This window comes from Astatotilapia calliptera, chromosome 18 (assembly GCF_964374335.1).
Source record: "Astatotilapia calliptera chromosome 18, fAstCal68.1, whole genome shotgun sequence".
Taxonomy (NCBI): Eukaryota; Metazoa; Chordata; class Actinopteri; order Cichliformes; family Cichlidae; genus Astatotilapia; species Astatotilapia calliptera.
In genome coordinates, this window is record NC_137439.1 from 18,044,799 (window position 1) to 18,067,982 (window position 23,184).

Below are 23,184 nucleotides of genomic sequence, written 5' to 3' on the forward strand. Positions count from 1 at the left end.
AAGTGTTATCGTGCAATGTTATCATGCTAAGCATATTAACTTAGCATGATAACATGGTAAGCTAATGTAAAGATGAGATGAACGTAAAAAACACAAAAATATAGACATTAACATACCGTAATTGTCGGGCTATAAGCCGCTACTTTTTGCACAAGCTTTGAACCCTGCGGCTTTTAGTCAGGTGCGGCTTTTCTATGGATTTTCCATGATTTTTGTCATATCGTAAGACGATTTGTTTTGTTTGTTCCGCTGTTGTACGGCACTACGTTGCCTGGCGGAAGGATCGGGGTTCAAGAGTGGTATGTTAGTCACATGTCCGTCCGCCAGGCAACGTAGTGCCGTACGAAGTAGCGCGAAAAACAAACTTCAAAGTAGCACTACGCATTCAGCGGGAGGCGTGGATGACGAGCGGCGATAAACTTGCGAAAAGCAAGTTATGCCCAACTCCACCGGTGGATTCTGACAGCGTGGAAAAGTGTGAAAACATCCACGATCACCAACGGATTTTGAAGGGCTGGACTGCTGCATGATGGAGAGGACACCGCCACGGCCCTTCTGAGGGTGTTCGACTCTGACACTGACAACGAGGATTTCTTTGGTTTTGAAAGTGACAACGAAGGAGAGAAGCGGAGAGTGGATGACGAAGCCATCCTGAGCCTGTTCGTTTCCGACATTGGAGGAGAGGACTTTGGTGGTTTTAGAGCGCAGGAAGAAGAGAAAGATGGTGAATGACTGACTTTTCTTCTTGTTAAAGCCGTGTCACTGCACCTGAGCCTAAAAGGTAGTCCGAATCTATTTTTCTGGTGTGCTGTAGGTTACTGTTATGTACTACATGTGCAAATATGTACCCATAACTTGTTTTTCAAAATATTAATAAAAGGGGTGTGTCTCCAAACAGCCATCTCTTTCCTGACAATTCCCTTTGTGCATATTCTCTTACATATGATAAGTCAACATTGAAACACCTGCGGCTTTTAGTCAGGTGCGGCTAATGTATGTACAAAACAGGATTTTCCCCTGATTTTAGCTTGTGCGGCTAATATTCAGGTGCGCTTTGTAGTCCGGGAAATACGGTATGTGAGCCTATTAGTATATGGGAACACTATTGTCTACTTTATGTTAGTGTGACAACATACTGTACTACAATTAACCTGAAAAACATTAAGCCAATATTAACTTGTTAGCATTGTGAACTTGTTAGCATATAGGGGCAGTCTCTTATGCTAAGCTAAGCTAACTGGAAAAAGTTTGAGTTAAAAAGTCAAGAAAAAATGCATTTTTAAAACAATATTGTTCTAGTCTAGTTTAAAGCTCGTTTATGAATGCATCAGAAATATTAAAAGCCTAAAATTAATGGGCAATAATGTAAAAGATCGAACTACTGTGGCTAGCATAAAGCTATATTTTTTCTAACATTCTGAATTATTCAGATACCTAGTAATACCTTATAAATCAGAGAAAGAGAGCCTGCTATAAGTATAAAAATGTCATTTTGATGAGTAATCTTTTATAAGGATATTGGATATGATAGGTAGTCTACTGTCTGTGTTCACTTTTTTCTAGTGCTTTAATTACTGGCTCCAGTTTGAGTTACATTCAGCTTCGAGCTCCTGTCTGCTGTCAGTGGACATCCTTCAGTCTTAACAGCACAGCCGAGGTGATGCCCCCTCCCCCCAACAGTAGCACAGCAGAGCCAGAGAGATGAGAACTGGAGTCTAGGGTATTGTAGTGACCCAGGTGCCCATGTGACATCACTCTATCACAACAGAGAGGATGAGGTGGACAATTATTAGTGTGAAGGATGCCGTAAAATTCTGAAAGCTCATCTCTTTTAAACTTGTCACCAAGGAGGGCAACATGCACACACACGCAGACACTACACAAAATATCACTCTCTCAAACTCTCAGTCCAGTGAAACACATCCTGAATCCAAATGAGGTCACAGCCTGCGATATCTTCTCCATCAAACCATTATTACCCTTTGCCCCTGGGAAGAAGGGAACTAAACAGTCCTCTGCTATTAAAGGCATTGTACAACTCCAGTTATCAGGTCATTGCATTACCACCCACCACCTGCAGGGATAATGCCCGGATGCAGAGCAGCACTGGGTAAAGGAAGGGTTGTCTTATCTGAAGATGAATTTGTCTTTAACGCTGCCTTTTTTGTCACTTCGCTTTTGCCCATTTGCACACTCACTTGCACTTCTGCATTTTTAATTTCTAACGTTAGTTAATGCACGCTGGCGAAAGAAAAAAAAAAACTCAGTCCACTTAATATCATTCCATATCAGATCATATTAACCTGAGATAAATCAGTACTGAAAGGCAGACGCAATTGCAAATGCAAACGATGTATGAATGTGTAACATGCGCCTGACCGTTGGCACGAGGAGTTATAAAGGCTCAACAAGTGTTTAGCGAATCATCCTGTGCAGCTATTTAAATATTAAATATATAAAGTTTGTGCCTTTAAATAAAAGTAACACAGTCCTTCAAGCCACCCATTACACTGGTAACATGCTTCATCACGTTATTTAAAAAACACTAAACACCACTTAGGTGCAGTGGATAGAATTGTATTATGGATGCTTCAAATTCAGGTGCTGGCATCAGGGTGAGAGAAAAAAAGATGTTCCCCAGTGATTTCCTGCCAGTGAAAGGGTTGGATACTGACGTACATTTGTGCTCCCCCTCTCTCTTCCCAGCTCCACTCCTGCTGCTGTTATGTAATGAGTGCGTGTTATGAAACCTTACATTGAAATACACAGGCCTCCCGGTCAGCTAGCTCACACATTCATACACAGACACACAAGAGCTGTGGGGATTTTTTTCATTTATTAGCTTTTCTTTTGTATTCAAGTGAATGCATACAGTTTTTTGCATGGGAGCGTGTACTACAAATTAACTGAAAGCATGGGTGTTATGAGTATATGAGTATAATTCCAAGGCTGTGGAAGTTTGTTGGACTCCCAAATTAATTATTAGTATGCTTGTGCATCATCTTTTTCTACAAATGTAGAAAAAGATGAGGGCCAAAAGGCATGTTAAAAGCATCAATAGTGGAAGCATGGCAGTCTAGTATAAGGCAACAGAGAGAACGATGCAAATAAATGGAGCTCTACGGAAAGAAAGAAAGAAAAGTTGACGCCAACAAGAACAAGATAAAAATGGGCTAAGATGAAGAAGTGAAACGATAATAGATGTAAAGACAAACAGATGCACAATATAAACAGACGGGATGAATTGGCTAGTGGCATGTTCTGTCACCTCAGGCAGAAAGATTCACAAGAGGAAAGTGCAATGAAAATGTTATGGGAGTAAATCTCAGTCAGCAGTAAACCTGAAAATACACAAAATACTGTCGTTTCCAGCTGACAGATTTAGAGTGATAATATAAAATCAGTGAGCTAGGTTTTGTAGTTTGGATGAGTTATGTCTGTAAATTACAGTGGATGATTACCGCTGACGATGAGTATTCATTTTATTGATCATATTTTGTTTAAAATACTCAAAAAAGTTTTTTTGAATAACAAAATAAGTAATAATAGCTCCCCAAAAAACTGTCACTGCGATAATTTAACTGTAATAAACATCTCACGAGAAGCATAACTAAAATGTCACAGTGACTGTCCATCATCTGTTCTGTAAATGATCAGTTCAAGTTATCATCATTGTTATTATTAGTATTATTATCATCATTGTTATTATTATGTTAGTAACACAAATGACCTAAAAAAAAAAACCACATGTTCAGCCAGTATTGGCGGATTGCTTCAAACAGAAGTAAAACCTTTTTTGTGTGTGTTTTTGTATGTTTTGTTTAAGAAATGAGGCGAGAAGAATCAAGATTCAGTCACTTGCAATAGCTGTCTAATATCTTGCCAGCTAAAAGTCAGATGTAATTCCTGTCAAACCCTTCTTCTAGCCTTTATATTATATACATAACATAATGCTGTTTCATGTGGAGCTGCACTGCATGCTGAATTTGTCCTCTGGTGTGGAAGAGGTTGGCTAAGTAGGGAAATCATAAATTACCAGCAGGTCATGAACGCGTGAGAAACAAACGGGAGGTTGCTAAGCTTTCACACACAAAATAAAGCAAGCCTGCACACGTGTGAACTGAGTTACTGCTGTGTGATAGTAAACTGGCAGGAAAGCCATGGTGTCCAGTTATGTAATGCGTCTCTGTCTTACTTGCTTCCTCTCTCTCTCTCTCACACACACACACACACACACACACACACACACACACACACACACACACACACACACACACACACACACAGGTTTCAGCTCTGTGTGTGCGTGCATATGAAATATTTTATAGGACCCTCAGCAGGACCAAAATTCCTCCTTTTTCCTACACATCTTTCTTCATAAACCTTGTATATATAATGTCAGGTTTCAGTATCTCCAGCTGTTATTCACACTTTGTTTTTTCCTCACTTTCTTCTGTCCAGTGGTTCAGTGGCTGTTCATGTGGGTAGGGAATGATTTCTAGCCCAGGTTACTCACAGCCTGACCCCTCTCTTGCTGTCTCTCGCTCTCTCTCTTTTTCTTGCAAACCTATAAAAACCTTAGCCATCTTTTGAAATATACTGGTACAGGCAGTACCCGAAAGCAAAAAAGAAAATTAAAACAAAAAGAGAGAAATGACTGCATTTATATTAGTGCTTTATTCAGCGCTTCTCTCCATTTACAACCCCAACTAGCCCACCCATCCCCTGGCCCCACCCACAGACCTCCACATGCCAGTGGTCCCTGCAGTGTGTCCTCAGCACAACCTGTGCCATTATGTTCAAGGATACACTGTTGACAGCTATGGGTCACTGCAGTCTGGGCACAGGGTGGCACACACTCATGAATGATGCAGCACTCGCCTTTGGTCTTAACAGCTCTTTGACAAACACATGAGGAAAGCTAGCACACAGGAAATGCATGCACAATGTAACAAAGGCTGACTGCAGTGTAGTATGAAGTTGCAATTAAAGAAAATCCCAAAGCAAAGAAACAATGCCGTGTTAACAGCATCTGCCTCGAGGAGTTTTTACTTAAACCCAATATGAACTCAAGCATACATTCACAAGCTCCTTTAGTATGTTGGCTATAATGTTTTATAATTACCATCAGAACTCAGTACACGAGGGGTACCTTAAAATGTGAGACAACATGCTCTTCGGGCTGTGCCAAAAAGTCTAGCAAACAAAGGTTTTCTGTCATAAAAATAAAGGGCTGTTTTTAATCCAGTTCAATTCAATTTTATTTAAATAGCACCAAATCACAACAACAGTTGCCTCAAGGCGCTTTATAGTGTAAGGTAAAGACGCCACAATAATACAAAGAAAACAGAAGGAAGGAAAAACTCCCTTTTAACAGGAAGAAACTCCAGCAGAACGAGGCTCAGGGAGGGCAGACATCTGCCACGACTAGTTGGGGGTGAGCAGATGAAGACAGGACAAAGATATGATGTGGAAGAGAGTCAGAGATTAATAATATCTAATAATTACATGGAGAGAGGTGTATAAACACATAATGAGTGAAAAAAGTGACTGAAGAAGAAACACTCAATGCATCATGGGAATCCCCCAGCAGCCTAGATTTATTGGAGCATAACTAAGGAGGACTCAGGGTCACCTGATCCAACCCTAGCCATAGACTTTATCAAAAAGGAAAGTTTTAAGCCTAATCTTAAAAGTAGAGAGGGTGTCTGTCTCCTGAATCCAGATTTTTTTTTTTTTAAACCAAAGGAAGGTCTCTCCAAAGCTGCTATTACTGTTTTCACAAGCTGAGAGAGCACTATGTCTCATTAATGACACTTCGGGGAAAAAGCCGAGCATTTGCTGGTTTCTGGCTTCTGAAATGGGCGGTGCATCTTCATTTTACTTTACAAATTATACTCAAGAGGCAAGATGTTTACTGTGGCTACAGTTATGCATGTACAAAAGCAAACAAACCATACAAAGATATTGACCAGGCCTCTAGAAAAGTTTTGAGTGCAAATTTTCTCATCACTGAATCAGAAAAAAAATGCTCTCCTTTAGGAGCATTATTTTTAAGATTTACCCAAATCGTGCAAGAGCTTTCACAGACACACATATTATGTTATCGTTCGCAACACTGGTTGCTCATCAGCGCTAACACTGTGTCACTTCAGCCTCCGCATTCTGTCACTCAGCAGTTGCTAATGGCCTGCATACAGCAGCAGCAGCCTGTTTCTGCTGCACTCTATACAGCCTTGATAAAGTGCAGTGCCTTATACTGTATGTCGGGCTTAAAGAAAGTGAGGTAGGGGTGGGGAGGTGGGTACAGTCATCTTAAGCACAGTGCAATAACACCCATCCAAACAGAGAGGTTTAGGCTTACCCACCTCACACTCAACCCCCCTGGGAAGTGCATCAAGGGAGGGTGAAATACGAGAGCTAGGGATGAAGAGACGGCGGCGATAAGGAGCAGGCTGACAACACCTCCTGCTGATACAGTGGCTAAAGAGGCGAGATGAGTATAGTAATTGGTAAGCGAGCGAAGGTTTGATGTTGAGCAAAAGGTTAAAACTGATAGCGGTGGGTTGCACAAGCATGGAGACACACACTCACGCATTTGTGTTTACGTCGGTGACTAATTAGCATACAGGGACTCCCATGTGTTTGTCACCTTGGGCTTCCCTGTTCATTTGTACCACAGCATTAATAATGCTGACAGTAATTAAGATGGAACATTTCACATACACCCTACTCTTCTCATCATCATGCCACTGCCCTTTTCAGCAAAACTAATATTTCTTCTTTCAAATGGCGAGAAACGAGAAAATAATGGTAATGCGTGGATGACAAACTTGACATTTGGGATATTTACACACACACACACACACACACACACACACACACACACACACACACACACACACACACACACACACACAGTCAAACAGTATGTGGTATAGGCACAGAGCACCATGGCTCTAAAAAGAAAAAAAAAATAACTTCAATAACACCAGAATGAGCCAAAGTCAACTGCAGAGTCGAAATCCCCCTCTGCATTTCAGCACGGTCCTCCCGTATTAATGATAATAATAATAATAATAATTGTACTTCATATCTGTAAGCCACCAATTTAATTAAATTAACAATCTAAAATAGAGGCTTTTAATTGAGATACCAGAACTTCACTTCCACAGCCTGAAGGCTGTCACAGACGCCCATTAGAAGGAGAAAATATTTAAAGGTCACAAAAGAGCAAAACTGCTACAGATAATCAGGTGGATTGTTTGAGTCATGGCAACACTGACGACTGCGATTCCATGACATTTGGAGAGTTCTAAAAAGGCATAAACAAACTACTTGTTAATTTATGGACAGTGTTCATAATGAAGCTCCAAAGGCCTTAGAAAGTTAATGTGACAATAAGTAAAAATCATAATTACAGGAGCAGGAGGATTGCCAACTCTCTGTACATTTATGTATATATTTTACTGTTAACTCCTGCACGGCAGCTAAATCCCTTTTCTTCATATTTTGTTAAGACCGAGACTTTGTGTGTGTACCTGTCAGCCACTCGCACATGATGCCTTTAAAACTCAAAGGCTGAAGGCATAATAAAGTGGGCAAATGGATTAATCTGCCTCTAGTGTATTTCAGTTTACAGCCATGTAGGGCTGGGTTATATCATACCATTTACGGTAATAACGGTGTAATTTTGGGCAACGATAGGAAAATGAAATATCGCGATAGAATATGGGTAAAATGCGCATGCGCAGTGCCTTTGTTTACATACGCACATGGCGGCGACGCAGAATGAGAAGAGCGAAAGTGGATCGTTAAATGAAACGGATGAATCAGAATTGGTTTGTAACAATGCTGTAACTTCAGTGGTGTGGAACTGGTTTAGCTTTCGTCCGTCAGATACACAACAAAACACTATTTTTGGTAGAGCATGCTAGCGGGCCGCCGTTATTACCGTGTTGTTTGGAAAATACGGCACACTTAAAATCAATCCTTTGATTTTTCTGAAAATCGACAGTGCCCCTTATAATCCCGTGTGCCTTATGTATGAATTCTGGTTGTGTTTATTGACCTCGAAATGATTTTATGTGGTACATGTTGCTCGAATCTGTCAAATGTTTTAATACGATTTTGCTAAGCTACGAAGCCGCACCGCTTGATGGATTGTCGGAGCATTACGGCTATCGTAGTCAGGAGCCTCGCGGAGTGATACGTACTGCGCTTCAACATAATATTACCGTATTGTGTGTGTATAACCTCTTTTTAAGTTTTGTGGATATTATACATGGTTATGCTGAGGATATATCGGCCAATTTCCACTGGAAATGCCTTTTGGTTAAACTGTCAGCAAGGAATTTGCACTGTTACGTTTTTATATAACTTTAATGCACATAAAAAACAGCTGCTTGTTTAAGTGAAAATACATTGATGGGGTTTTTTGCACTAATAAAGTTGTGGAGTTGTAAAGTATTTTGTCTAGTGTCAATTATATCATCAGTTATATCGTTATCGCAAATTTTCAAATGTATATTGTGATAAATATTTTTGGTCATATCGCAAAAAAGGTTGGGAACCGCTGGCTTAAACAACATGGCAATGCAGCTTAACAAGTAAGTATAGGTCGTTGTGCTGTAAAATGCTGCACAAAATGCTTTGAGGACAACAGCGATGATCACCATCAACAGATGTGATATTATCGACTGTGTGCACTGAGCATGTGCTACAAATCAAAGTGTAGACAGATTCCTGCTTAGAAAAAAAGAGGCAGATTTAAGTGGGCGGCAGCAACATTTTCATACGTGCAGAACTAGAATAGCACTGGAGTGAGCTAGAGACTGGCTGAATACCAGAGCAGTGTACAAAATCATAAAGAAAGCGTGTGTGAATGGTGGGATTAATATTATGCTCGGCAGACTGAAAACTGCAGGCTGCTTGAGGCTCCTGTCTGAACTTGTTTTTCCTCATATGCAACGTGCCATTTGATAGCAGAGATACACTGAGCTGACGTGTTTTGACCATTACTGCAAGAAAACTGTAAATCAAGCTCAGTTAGCCCTGTCTTTATATGAGCAGTGCATAGTGGCAAAGACAACTTTTTCATTCCTGATTGATTAGCTGTTAAAACAAGCTGAAACACAATCAAATCACTTTCAGTTCCAAGCATTACCTGCGGGTAAACCAGACATACAGATAACAAGATCACTTCTTATAGTAAGTACTTAACCTTTGCCGCCATTTATTATCAGAAGCTATAAATGACCCTCACAGCTTGGCTAAATCTGGCACATATCCACCGAGGTACTGCAGGCATTCAAGTTATTCTGGGATCAAATACATTAAGGGTTGCCATGTTGGCAGCATGGATGTGTGGCGTCACACTAAGAAGGTGCTGAATTTGAATCCACTGGCTGGCTGGGACCCTTCTGTATGGCGTTTTCGTGGTTCGAGTCCTCGGGTACTTTCACCCAAAGTGCTGCACTATGTCCAACAGCATGTCCAACTATGTCCAACAGTATGCTAATTGGTAATTCTAAATTAGCTGTAGGTGTGAATGGTTGTCTGTGTTAGAGCCACAACAGATTGGTGACCTGCATGTGATTTTAAAATAATATAAACATATAAACAAACGTTGAAACTAAGAAATAGTATTGTTGTTGTTTTTTTTTAATAAACACTTATTTGGTATTTAATATAAGCGAACAGACCCTTTCTGTCCTCTCTGTATGGCTGCTGTTGCAGCTCACTTGGTTGAGCAGGAAAACCACATGCTGAAAGGCTGCAGGTGCAGGTCATTCTGCAGGTCATTCTCACTACCCTCCTGTCTACTCTCTACTGTGGCTGTCTAAAAATGACCAAGAAATCAAAAACTCTGTATATAAGGGACAACATTTAAAAAGAGTAAAGCTTAGCACAGTCTGCGTGGCTTCTTTTTGAAAATCCCGGACTGGACATCCTCTTATAGAGAAGATAGACCCAATATAGTTCAAAAGCCAGCACCTGCCACTGTATCATAGTATGACATGGATTACTTGCACAGCTGTGAAGGCACCATTAACACTAAACAACATAGTGTAAATACAGAGAGAGCATCTGCATGATGAGTTTTTTAGTGATCTGTTAATTATCTATTGGGGGGTTTTAGCTTTATTAGATAGCGGAGTAAAGATTCGACAGTGAAGCAGAGAGAGAGAGAGCATGAGGAAGGCATGGGTCAGGCTGCTGTATTTAGCCTTGCAGCACACAAGGCCCTGCTCATATAAGGAAGACCACATTCTGCACGTATCCCAGCAGTATGACTCTCTAGTTACACAATTTGCTGATAAACTGGCCTGACCAGGCCAGGCATCAAAGGAGGCCCAGAACTGCTAACCAGCTGAAATCCCGTATCATCCATTAGCTATCAAAACTGCAGCAACTGCTCTTCTTATTTTCCAAACACAGAAGTGGTGATGCAACACAGTAGTAAACATACCCCTGTCCCAACTTTTCAGGTATTGTCTGCAAGTCACTGCATTTTACAAAGCTGTGCTCAGGCACTAATAAACCAGTGATTTCTGCTTTTTCTCATCCATATTTCTAGCTATTTCTATTAAAAAGCCTACTTTTTTAGATAGGCTACTAAAGCTTGTCCATGAAGACTGCAAGTCAGCAAAGCCAGTTGTTCTTTAATACCAAAGAAGGACAGTCCATGAAGCAATCAGACTCCAGATCTTTGCTTGAAGCCTCAACTAGTCCGACCCAGAGCAGAGAGAGAGAGGACAGAGACAAGAGAAAGCCTTTCACGCCAGTAAATGGACAGAGGGCAAGAATTAAAGGGCTGTGCTCTTGTGATGATGCAGAGGGACAGAACGAGTGAATGAATGAAATTGTGATGTTGTTGCACATTCCCCTGGCCCCACGTGCTCACTTTTCTCTTTCTTCTCATTCTCCCTCCTCCCTCCTTCCCCTGTCCTTTTGTTTTGTTTAAAATTTAACAAGGTCTGGAACAGCGAAGGGCTGAAGCGGGCATCCGGGGTGTTTTGGCTCAGCTTCATGTCACATGCAGGGGCCATGTGAACACAGTGGCACTGAGGGAGAGGGAGGAGGGGTGAGGGGGTGCCAGGGTGGGAGGGCAGTGAGGGAGAGAGAGGGAGAGAGCAAGAGAGAAGGGGGGGTAGTGAGAAAACAAAAGAGGGAAAGTCTTTAATCAGAGGAGCTGGGAAAAATAGAAAAGTGGAGGCCAAGTGAGAGTTGATAAAAGACACCAAGTGTTTATGTGAAAGAAACCACAAATGAAACAGGAACTGCTGACAGAATGTCACTGGGCAGAATAAGCATGCGCAAGAGAGTAAAATCCACAGGGGAAGGACACGAGAGAAAAGTGAAGGGTAACTTCCTGGTGCAGCAAGTGACGCCTTCACTTTTTTCCAGGACCTGGGTAATTATCAAACTGCACAGCTAACAGAAAGAGACTAGCAAATTGCCCTGCTGATGACTGAGACAGGCTGCACACAGGCCACAGTTTCACCTGTCCATTCTCTAAAGGCTGATGTTGAGCCTTCACCTATACAGACACACCACTATTATACAGTTAGGTCAAGAAATACTTGGAGGGTATACCTATACTGTATGGTTGGACACAATAATATTTAAAATTCTTATTTTAAATACTTGAAACCCATGGACTCAAACAAAAATAAAATAATAAAATAAAGGACTTCCTCTTTTCTGATGCTCTACCAATCCTTTAATGCTGTTTGTTGGCCCCTTTGTGCCAGCAGCTAAAATGCATGCTCAAACATTCACATTGCTAATGTATATCTCTCTGATGCATTTCTTATTTGCATGTATTGCTTCCTCAACAGCATGCAGTGGGTTCACAGCAGCGACTTCAAAAAGCAAATGCTACAGCTAGAATGATGGAATAGACCACACCTGTCTATAAAAAGGGGTCTGAGACAAGCAGTCACTTGAGAAAGAGTTGTGATTCATGAATTTTGACGTAATCCCGTTCAATTAAAGATATAAATGTCACTAAAATATATTTTGATAAACAGTTGAAATGCCAAAAATACATATGAACCTAACTGTTAACACCCAGCGCCTATAACAAATCTTACCTGTATAAATGTTTTGGTAGCTGCTAATGATTCTGTTCAGTTTTGGGAAATGTAACGCATCTGTAATAATCCAACTGGGACAAACTGAAATTGTTACACTACTTATTTTGATATTCTAAACACCAAATAGTGAAAGAACAACAGTAACCTGTTCTATTAACTCTTAGATGTGTTTCTGGCCAATTAATGAATGCCAGTAAATTATTCACTTTCCTTTAAGATGTTCTTTTCGTTAACTATCCAGTTTTATCAAATAGTTACAATTTGTTTCTTTCTGTCTGGTGTTTGGTGACAGGCAGGTGGCACTGAGTGGGTTTTTGGTGTATCCCACCTGGATACAGGGACTACTTTGGAGCAAACAGCGCAATTAAAGCTATAAGAATAAATTAAAAACACTATGGCCAAGTGTGATCAGATTAAAAGAAGAATGGAGCGCTATGGATATAACATTTTCGAATTTTAAGTATAATATCTGTGCATGTGTCTTGTGCAGTAATCATGCAAATCTGTTCCAGTAAATCACTGGCGTGTGGTGGCATCCTTCTTGTTTTTTAATAACCTTTCTTTCTTCATTCGCTCACCAATGAGGAAGTACTTTCATTGTGCTTCAGCATTTTTTTGAGAGAGATGAACTTCAAAATAGGTCATTTCATATCAACAGATATGTTGTTGATATGAAATGACAACTCTGTCCACTTTCTATTAGAGCAAAGTCCAAAGAAATGAGCTCAGCTCCACCCAAACACACCTTATCTAACTGTGTCCAGATGACACATACAAAGATTCAAAGACCGCCTGGTAACTTTCTTTACACAATAATGTTTGCAAAACATTCTACCTCCTTAGCTTTTTCTGTTCCGTTTCTACAAAGCAGGAAAATGTATCTGTAAAAAAAAAAGAAAAAGAAATACAGAGCCACCCCAAAAAGCAAAGTGATCCTATCTTTTCTTCTAATGAAAACAAAAAGCTAAGACACTGGATTTTCAAACACAAAGCAAGCTACCCTGTCTGGAGACGTGGGCTTTGTAAAACAAATCAGTCTAAGCACCACTGGAGTGGTGGTATTTAAAGAAACATCCAAATTGATACAGTTCTGTCCAGTAGACTAGCAGGCAAGCAGGCCGCTTTTTTTGGGCCTCTTTAATGCTGAGAGTTGCAGATGTTGTTGGGTATTAGGCTATGCTGCTGCTGATCAAAGCTGCATAAAGTCAGCCCCTGCTGGCCGGCTTCTAATCCCCCGCTCATGGATGTGGTCGGGGCCAGGGGCTGGTGCTCAGCTCGGGGACAGTCAGCCGAGCCCGTGACCCTCCCGAAGGGGGAACCCTTTCATTGCTTTTTGTTTGGTGAACATCGACTATTCCAAACCTCCGAGATTTCCGGGGAGCATTTGGCAAGGGCAGCTTGACAGACAGCTAAGAGGATGGGCTTCTCCCACAGGGCAGGAAAAGCCGCTGCCCTTCCCAACCCCCTTTCCCAATTCCCTATCAAAGATGTGCCGGCTGGCAGACAACAGTGACATATCAGCATGACATTGCTCAGCCTAGATTCAACTGTTTACAAAGGCACTTTCAGCTGCATACAACCCTGTTTCTTTTTTACTTACAGTGTTTACACAGTGGGCATGCTATATACCCAAGCAAGCAAATCCACGCACGGAGACAGCAATCAGACAGAGACTTTTAAGCGTCTAAAAGCAATGATGTTAGCTGTTGGTTTTTGTCATTTATTAATAAGACAACCAGGAGGGTGACCACTAATTGTCAGAATGAAAAGCAATAAGCAAGGAAAGGATAGAGATATGGGAAGATAAATGCAAACTGTCAGATGGTGTGAGGGAGGAGGAGATGCGAGAAAAGATAGCGAGAGGAAAGGGAGGAGGATCGATCATGAGAGAAATTGAGAGAGGGAGGATGATTCGGCGTGAGAGGAGAGAAGGGGAGGGTGGTGGATGTCAGCCAAGAAGGCAATCTATATTAGACAGAACACAGTTCCCCTTGCTTTAACTGCTACAAGCTGACACCACCATCCTCTCCAAGTCTGCCTCAGTAGACACACACGTGAATCCTCCGAGATACTAACATCCAGCTCAGCACTGAGACTCTATGGTCACTATTCGTTTAAGAGCGCTTGCGCACGTGCGGCTCGCATGTGAACAAAAGTAAAATGCATACAGTAAATCTATTCTTTGATCGCTCAGTTTTCTCTTGGGCACACGGATACACTAGTGAAAGCCAGAAAAACCTCAGCGCACACCAACACATGCGTATTGGATTTGAGCTCTGGAACGTGTGAAATCTGGTTACACAATTACATAATGACTCAGCAATGGGCCATTTAGAAAGACCATTAGCTGTCAGGCGAGAACGTGAATGTGAGGAAGGATGAGGCAGCCCCAGTGCCTCACTTCTGCAGAGATGATGCAGGAGCCTTTACACACACGGAGATCCTTTGGTTCGGCTGCGTTTTATAGGTTTAAGTGAAAGCGACACTTGAATATTGCAAATGATCAACATCGCCGAGCACCAATAAAACATCATTTGATTAACAAAATTCACCCAAAGTAAACCGCTGGAAGGCATCCTCCTACTGTTATTATGATAACCAGTAATCGTTCATAAAAACAAAAAAACAAAACAATGACAAGAATCGCGCAGACTGTCCTCCTTCTGCCTTTGAAAATGTTTTCATAGAAATGCAAGTGTGAGTGTGGGAGCAATCTGGCGCGCTGACTGTACGAAGGGAGCAACGTGGCACTGACAAGACAGAGTGAGTGGTTTTCTGCTTGATAGCTGCCACAGAGCCTGCTGGAGAAAGCTGGGAGCTTCATTAAGCCTTTAAACCCTGCACAGTCCTTTAAGTCATCACGTCACTAGCCGCTGCCGCCTCAGAGAGGCCCCTGAGGTAACAGTGGAAATATACTGCCCTGAAAAGAGATTTCACAAAGCTTTGAGAGTAGTCAAACTATTGCAATCTTCATGAAATGTTAACATGTTCCTCACACCGTAGGCAACAACCTGCCCAAGATTCCACCGAGACTTTATTATCATATGATAAATATAATAATAGAAAGCTACAAATCTTTTAAAGATGTGTAAGAAGAGTGACAAATTCAAGGGCAGCTGAGCGTGAACACTTGCCCCCCACACACCTCTACAACAAGAGGTGGTGGCTCTGCTTTGCTTTAGGAGGCCATGGATCATTTGAGTCCACTCGTATCAGAGGGGGAAAAAAGTTGTTCTAAGTGATCACTTTCAACTTTTTACATCAAGAGCAGGAGTGGTCTCTTACAGGATGACTGTGCCCACATACAAACCACATGAGGGGTCACTGAAGAGTTTGATGAGCATGAAAATTAAATGATTAATATGCTATGCATACCAGCTGAAAATGCACGAGAGACTTTGGACCAGAGTGTTAACTTTCTTCACCTCCTTCACTAAAACACTCTACATCAGAATATCTTTTGAAAGAAATTGGTGATCAGTGCCAAGGTACATTGGTTCTGGTGGCGTGCAGGGGTTCAACACATCTGCGTACCAAAATGAAAAGAGGTGATGACCTGATAACAACTATCAAAATTTGGAGAAATGACATATAACAGTTCAAGCTGATCTCACAGCACATTTTTTAATGTTTGTAATGACAAATTTCCCAACATTATTTGGTGTCCCTGAACATGACTGGTGGTGGAGGAGTAAGTCATTCTTGACTTTCACACCAGAGACCCATACATTTCTTCACACAACATTTGTAGGGTATGTGTTACAGATATGTCATATGGTTGTGTTTAGATTTAGCTATTAAAAACTACTTGGTTAAGGTTAGGCATTAATAATAATTTTTAAAAAAGTGTTTTGGGCTGAAATACAACAGTTGCCACAGCTTTTAGAGCTTTGTTTTCCTGGTTGCCATGGTGTCACATGCTCTTTCTGTACAACAAAAAGAAAAAACTGCGAATCTGACACAAAATATATTTCATATTGAAATGCATTACTTACAGAATTTGTGTCCATGAACAAACACACACACACACACACACACACACACACACAAAGACATTTTCCTGACTATTAGACACGTTACCAAGAGACTGAGCAGGATTTTCCTTTACAAAGCAAAGAAGTCTCTTTAGGAAAATGTATGGCGGCAAAAGAATTGGGCTCAATTAATCTGACACTTTGTTCATATATTGTTTGTTATTTTAGGCACCAAAGCTCCTTGGCTAGGTAAAAGAAAAATGATAGCAGTTTGGGGTAAGGGAAACCTTTTTACAACAGGCCACCTGCTTATACTCTAGATTTAATTTTTTCCTATGTGCTTTAGTTAGTAAAATTACATTTATAGTTCTCAGATTGTCTGTTACACATCTCTCAGCATGAACAGGACACACAAACACAGAGGAAAAAATAAAAAATAAACAGTTGTGGAACTTCGAAGGCTTGTGTTGAAAAGGTCCGGATAAGTGCAGAAAACTCCCCCTCCCCCTTTAAACAAAGCTTTCTGTAAGACGCGGAAGGAATATTACTGCCATTTTTAGATGCAGTGGAATTAACCCAGGTGATGACAAAAATGCAGAATATGTGCAGTGTTAGCCTTGGCCTTGTAGCTAGATCCCAAAGCAATAAAGTAGTCAAGTTATTGCCCGAATGTTGCAAGTAAACACCTGAATATCAGTGAGGCCATGTTTCAGTTGGTCTTGAGGGTTTGCAAAAATAAACTGAAATAAAAATGTTACATTTCATTAAAATTGTGCACATAATGTGAAAAACCAATATTACTCAGATTACAACGTTAACGGCTACCATAAACCTGCAAAGCTACAAACATTTTTAATCAGGAAGATATTGTGTTTCATAAAACCAGAGTCATTATTGGTATTATCTCTGCTTTTATTAGTTCTTCATGGCTGATTCTTCCTGCCAATTTCACCTTCCTGGCGCACAATGACGACATGGGAATTACCTGAAAATTGGGTGCAGTGTGCTGAAACGGCTACCAAAACTGACTTCCACAGAAGCTTGAGCTATGAACCTGCATGGAACTGAAAGGAATTAATACCTTGATAGTTTCTAGGCCCGTGGTCATTAATTTCACTCGTAAGGCACACCAAATCTTCCCACTTTAGACCTACAGGAAACTGCTTTTCAAACATTTCAACTTTAATAGAGTACGAAGTAGAGCTCACAAAAAGTAGCTGGTATGCTTAAGTGCATAGATGAGAGTGTTTGCGACGCCGCGTAGGCTAATGAATCTAAATAATTTAGCATGCTGCTTTGGTTTAGTTAAGAACTTCAGGCTCTTTGCCTCTAGAGAAAACCCTGTGCCAGTGTGTGCATGTCAGTATGCCATTTCTCTTTAAAACAAGTCTACACACACACACACACACACACACACACACACATATCTAGAGAGAGACAAACACTACTACCTCTGGGTAATGGAAAAGAAGCACCCCAGTAGGGGGTAGGTAACTTCATTAGCTTGCTGGACTGGAGATTTGCAGTCATGAGAGAAGAAACTGGGTTACAGAGTAACATTGAAAAAATATAATGTTTTAATCTGAAATATTACAATTTTTACTAAACCGCACCGTTGATTAACAGAGAACTTCTGTTTGCTTGCTAAGCGATGATCATCATCATCAGCCCTGTTTCCAGGTCAAAGCATCTACTGCATTGACTGAGGCTGTTGTCTTTTCAACATGTTGTAATGCTTTGCGCCTTGTTTTATTTAATAAAACAATTTCCCTCAAAATAATAAGTGTTCATTCTCTAGATCTCCAGCTTTCAAATAGCACTACTTATATGCTATCTGAAACCTTTAACATGCCTTTTATAAGGCTCACAGTCTCCTGAACACCAAATATTTAAATGCTTAAATATTTAAGATGGGCTCATCTGAAATGTTTTCTTGGCTTATGTTTACCATATGATGGTGTTTATCTCCTTCCTCTAAACACGACTTCACTAACCCTCCAAATGTCACTGTTATTTAATTTCCATCTTTCTTTATGTCTAAAGTGATAGCAATGTCTGTTTTAGTTTTTCTTTAGAAACAAGAATAAAAGCAGAATGTAGTTTATCATCTTTAGATGAATAGTAGATAGCTAACACTGATAACTAGTGTAACCAACTACTTTACATTTAAAAAGATAGACCACCAAAAAGCATGACTGGTACAGACTGTTTTGCTACATGGCTCACAGCTAGGAAGGTATCCATCACCAACATTTTCAAGAGCAATAATTAAAGAATAAATATTTGTGTATTCTTTATCGAAAAAGTTTCTAGAATAGTAATACAAGAAGAATGATAAAAAGATAGATCAGAGATCCACCAAACATGTGCTCCAGGGAGGCACTGCCTCTCGAGTTCAAAGGAATTTATTCTCAAAAAGATGAGACACTTTGCTATCTGTGATAGAGTTTTACAGTAGTCGGGGCTTAGACAGCTCTCTCTCTTTCTCACACACACACACACACACACACACACACACACACACACACACACACAGAAGTGGCAATAACATGCAAACCAAAGCAGATACATATTTTTCTTGACTCCACTAAACTTTAGTTTAATAATAAGTCCAAGTGGCCTTTAAATTGTGTGTATTTTCTGTATTTTTTAAATAATTTTTTTCCCTTATACTCAAATTCTAATAAAGCTGGCTTGGCATTACAAGAGACTCCTGTGTGAGCAGCTCTGAAAGGATCACTCATCAGCCTTCCAAAGAGGACAGCGGCCCTTTGATCTAGTCAGCCTATATGTGTGTGCTTGTGTGTCTAGTAGGGCAAAGTGAGTTTTCTCATTTGACCACTGCAGAGTCTGTGTTCTCAAAGCATGACCTGACCCCTTCCTGGATTGTCCAAAGGATCTATCGAGATGCTCCATGGCAACTCCTCGACTTAACAGCCCCTTCCCATCATTCTCCTGCTTCCCTAATCATGCAGAGTTGCTGAGTACTTCATATGTCACTCTTATTAAAAATATAGCACAGCATAGCGGCTGCTCTCATACTTAATATCTAGGTTACGATTAAAAGTGCATAGAGCTTGTACTGTGCAACAGCGTGAGAAAACATAGTTTAGATACTAAACTTCCTGTATCAAAGGCCACTCTGCATGACCAGACACATAAAACAAAAAGGTCTTCAGTGTGACTGAGGCCTACAGCTGTGGCAGCTGTGGCTGAGATTCAGCCAACAAGTCAGCTGGGGCTAGTCCGATCGCTGCTATTTGAGAGAGAAAAAAGCCATTCGAAGACAGCTCAACATGTGTCAGCGCAGAATTCCTTCATACATCCCATCCCCCTCAGCCCTCTCATTCCCTTCTGTAGAAGACGTGCCTGACATTCTAGAGGAGCCAGCGTACATTCCTCACGTGCTTCAGCGCAGTAAGGAAACAGTGGAAGAGCGGGCTAGTAAAGTCCCAAGGGCATCAGCACTGCTCTCTCTTTACAGTGCATCCCTGTATATATATATGTGTGTGTGTGTGTGTGTGTGTGTGTGTGTGTGTGTGTGTGTGTAGTGCTCTTCAATGTCGTTCTACATGTGGCTGGACAAGAGGCAAGCCTCATTTGCAGACTGCAGCCTGGGTGTTGTTGAGTGGCACTTTGTGTGGTGGTGGTGGGGGCGTGCCGGGGAGAGCTCAGGTGATCGTAGTTAAGCTGTCTCACATGAGATGTGGAGGCGTCACCATCAGAGGGCCGTGAGGGCTTCCTCTGCCGGCAGTTAACAGCTGCTGTTTGCTACTGGCTCATCTCAGATGACTGCACAGGCTCATGTAGGATTTGATTTGTTATTTTCTCTAAATGGGCATTGATTAAGGAGTCCCAGTATGCACGCTTGTACAGCCTTCCATGTAATTAAATAATCCTAGCAATCGGAAACAATTGGTTCTATGGCCGTTTTCAGCTTCTTATTAAATAACTTCTGTTTCAGCAGCCTCCAGGGACAGGAAGCTACAGAGCATTACAGTTTGCACACTTCAGACCAGTTTCCTCAACTGTCCTGATTCAGCTCACATTATCACCCCTCAACCACCACCGCCACCCACACACTCGACTTCCCACAGCAGCAAACAGCAATAGCAGCGGTGGTGGAGGCAGTGGCATGGTGAAGAAAAGGGCTTCCTGAGCTTTGGAGAAGCACGTTAACCCAGCTTGGCAAGCAGTTAGTTAGTGTGACAGTAGCTGTGCTGGATGCCAGTAGGACAGGCAGTGTGCAGCATCTCAATGACCAGAATTCACAGAGTCCACAGAGAGGGTTTATGGTCTTCCCAGCCATACCGCTCCCACCCCTATTCTCCATCCAACCAAAAAGGAATTCAGGCTTTTCATTAGGATGATAATGGGGCAAAAGCCGGAAAGGGCCCCCATGTCTGAGCACCATAAGTTGTGGTGATGGCTTTGTAGCCAATGGCATGTGTGTCCATGGGAGCAAAGTGTGCTGCTACAGGCCAACAAAGATAGCTGAAGCCGGAAGAAGCAACAAAAACAAAACAAAACAAAGACTGTAATGCAAGGTAGATCTGTAAAATCAACATCCTTCTGGAACGTGACCTCACTTTGACCCATTAATGCAAGCACACGGATAACCTGAACATAGCAACCCATCACTGGGAAAAAGGCTTAGTCTATCAGACCTTTAATAATGACCCTCTAAAACTGTTGTCGCAGTTATCAGGTTTTGTGCTGCACTCATACTGCACAAGCTCATCCTGTGAAAATATTATCCTGCCTCTGCAAAAAGGATATGGTGTCATACCATACAAATGCCTGAATCCACCAGATTCATTCTTTCACAGGTTAACAACCTGTTCCAAGCACTACAACATTACGGATCTCCACTCCAAACAACAAAGGCTTCATATAAAGGCCTCAGTAACTGTCAGAATGAGCAAAACACACATGGATCGCAATAGGATGATATTATAATGATATTAGTCATATTACACATGTATACACAGACACGTAGTTTCATTTACCTGCATAAAAACGTAACAAGGAGCCAATTTCTGTGTTAAGCCCCTCCTCCTGAACTCTCCACGGGTTCTTAAATCCAAGCTTAAAGAGAAAGTCATTCTGGATCTGCAGAGGCCTCTCATCTGGGCTAAGCCTCCTAACAGCTTCACCATGCAGCTGAACATAGAGTGTGGGGCTGGAATTATAAGAATCTCCATTCTGGTGTGCTGTGAGCCCTGTTTTTACGGCCCCCTGGCCACAGTCCGGATCTTGGATGTCAGGTGTGTTACCTGTAGAACCAGCTCTTGACAATGAGCCGGAACTACTGCTGGGTGGGAGGCTGCCCAGACTGTGTGGGCTGAGTCTGCTATCTGGCCCCACGTCGCTTGTCACGTCGCTTAAATGTCCCACGTTGCACTGCTTGTAGTTGGCAGTGACAGCAGTGATGCCATTAGTATGATGCTGGGAGATGGGGTCCATGCTTGAGCTCGATGCTGGACAGTCGAGTTCCAGTTCGTCTGACGAGCTCCCGTACATGTCATGGCCCTCTGTGGCACTATCAAAGGAGGGACTGAGGATGGATGCCTCAGTTCCCAGGATCATGTCATCACTCAGGGAGTCCCTGTGTTCACTGAGGCGGGCCCCGGAGCTCAGGTCGTCAAATGCACTGCTTTCCACATCTGAGCCAGAGTTTAATCCATAACTGTCCACACCGTTCCTGTGCTCCGAATCATCGTCATTGGGGGTATCCATGTTAGAGTTAGAATTCAAGTCTGACAGCGAACAGGTTATGTTGTCTTCTGACTCCGGGGTGAAAAGTTTTCCATCAACGTCCTGTTGCTTTTGCCTGACATCTGCGTTCTCCATGAGGAGAAGTCTCAACCTGTCATTTGGACGGGTTCTTAAATCTGTGGTTTCCAGTGGGGTCAGGTGGCTGCATTTTATACTCGAGTCTTCTTTTACCTTGTCCTGATTATCATTATATTCATAATTCATGTTACAGTTCCCATTTTGGTCCGTCTTGGAGGCGTCTTTACAAAAAATGCGCATTACAGAGCTCGACTTGCTGGAGAGTTTACTCAGTCGAAGGGCCACCTCGCCGGCTGTGGTGTCCATAGTGCAAAGCACCGGCCTGGGATACGAGGGCGTCAGTCTGTCGTGGACGTGTATGGCGCCCCGGTGGAGATCTGCTCTCACCCACTCGCGATCTGCGGACTGCAGCTGCATGTTCTGTCGGTGCTTCATCAGAGTCTTCCTATCCAGACTTCGAGTATGTAAAGACGCAGAGGACAGGGCCGAGTTCATCTTCGCGCCGCAAGCGGCGGTGACAGCTGAGGTGGTAGTGGTGGCTGCAGCTGCAGCTGAGAGGTTCCTCTTCAAGCGCCTCCGTCGCAACAGGAGCGAGCTGGAGTTGCTGGATGAGCTCCGGCCATTAGACGCCACGGCTCGGTTTGACGCACTAGTCCCCGCTGTAGAGGCGGAATGAGAAAGGCTATTCCCGTTCTTTGCCTCAGCGCGGGAGGGTGCCAAACATCCACCGCCATCATCCGCTGGAGTCCCCTGGGCGACAGACAGTCCGCTGGGCTTCTTCATTAACTTGGTCGCGCCTCCATCTGACGCGCCATCCTCAGCGACAGCCTGTACACTTTCCATCCCTGCCAATGAAAAGTCCCCCGCTCTAAATAAATAACGGTGCGCACTTGGTTATGCCTAAAAGCTCTACATTTAAAAGCCCGAATACGTGCCCGCCGCGCTAAATGTCCGCCAACTGGGCGGTGTTGCTGAGTTATTCCACTAGTAGTCATTCACTCCTCGCCTTCCTTTCCCTGTCGGAGTCTCCTCCGCTGCTCCCAAAAAACATCTTACTGATTAAATTCGCTGAGAAAGAGGCTGGGCGAGCAGGGACAGATCAGGGCGGAGACGTGACTGTGCGTCCCATTTGGACCAAAACACAGCGCTAGAATATGAAATGAACGTCGGCCGACCTCCTACGCAAATACCGACTAATATATATTCATGAGGAGGACACAAGATGGGGGTCGCTAACAACAACGCGGTGAATTGTGGGAAGAGTATTGCGCTAGCTAGCGTCTTGTAGTCGCCGCTGCCGGGACGAAACTGTT

General features: G+C 42.3%; 1 protein-coding gene across 1 annotated transcript in view; it reads right to left on the reverse strand.

Moving 5' to 3' along the window:
• Nucleotides 1-23,061, reverse strand: part of phlpp1 (PH domain and leucine rich repeat protein phosphatase 1) — a 47,905-nt gene extending 24,844 nt beyond the window's left edge. Inside the window, exon 1 of the mRNA XM_026149898.2 lies at nt 21,085-23,061. Within this exon, the coding sequence (XP_026005683.1) occupies nt 21,085-22,714 (1,630 nt within the window). The 5' untranslated portion in view covers nt 22,715-23,061. The remainder of the gene's footprint in view (nt 1-21,084) is intronic.
• Between the last annotated feature and the right edge of the window lie 123 nt (nt 23,062-23,184).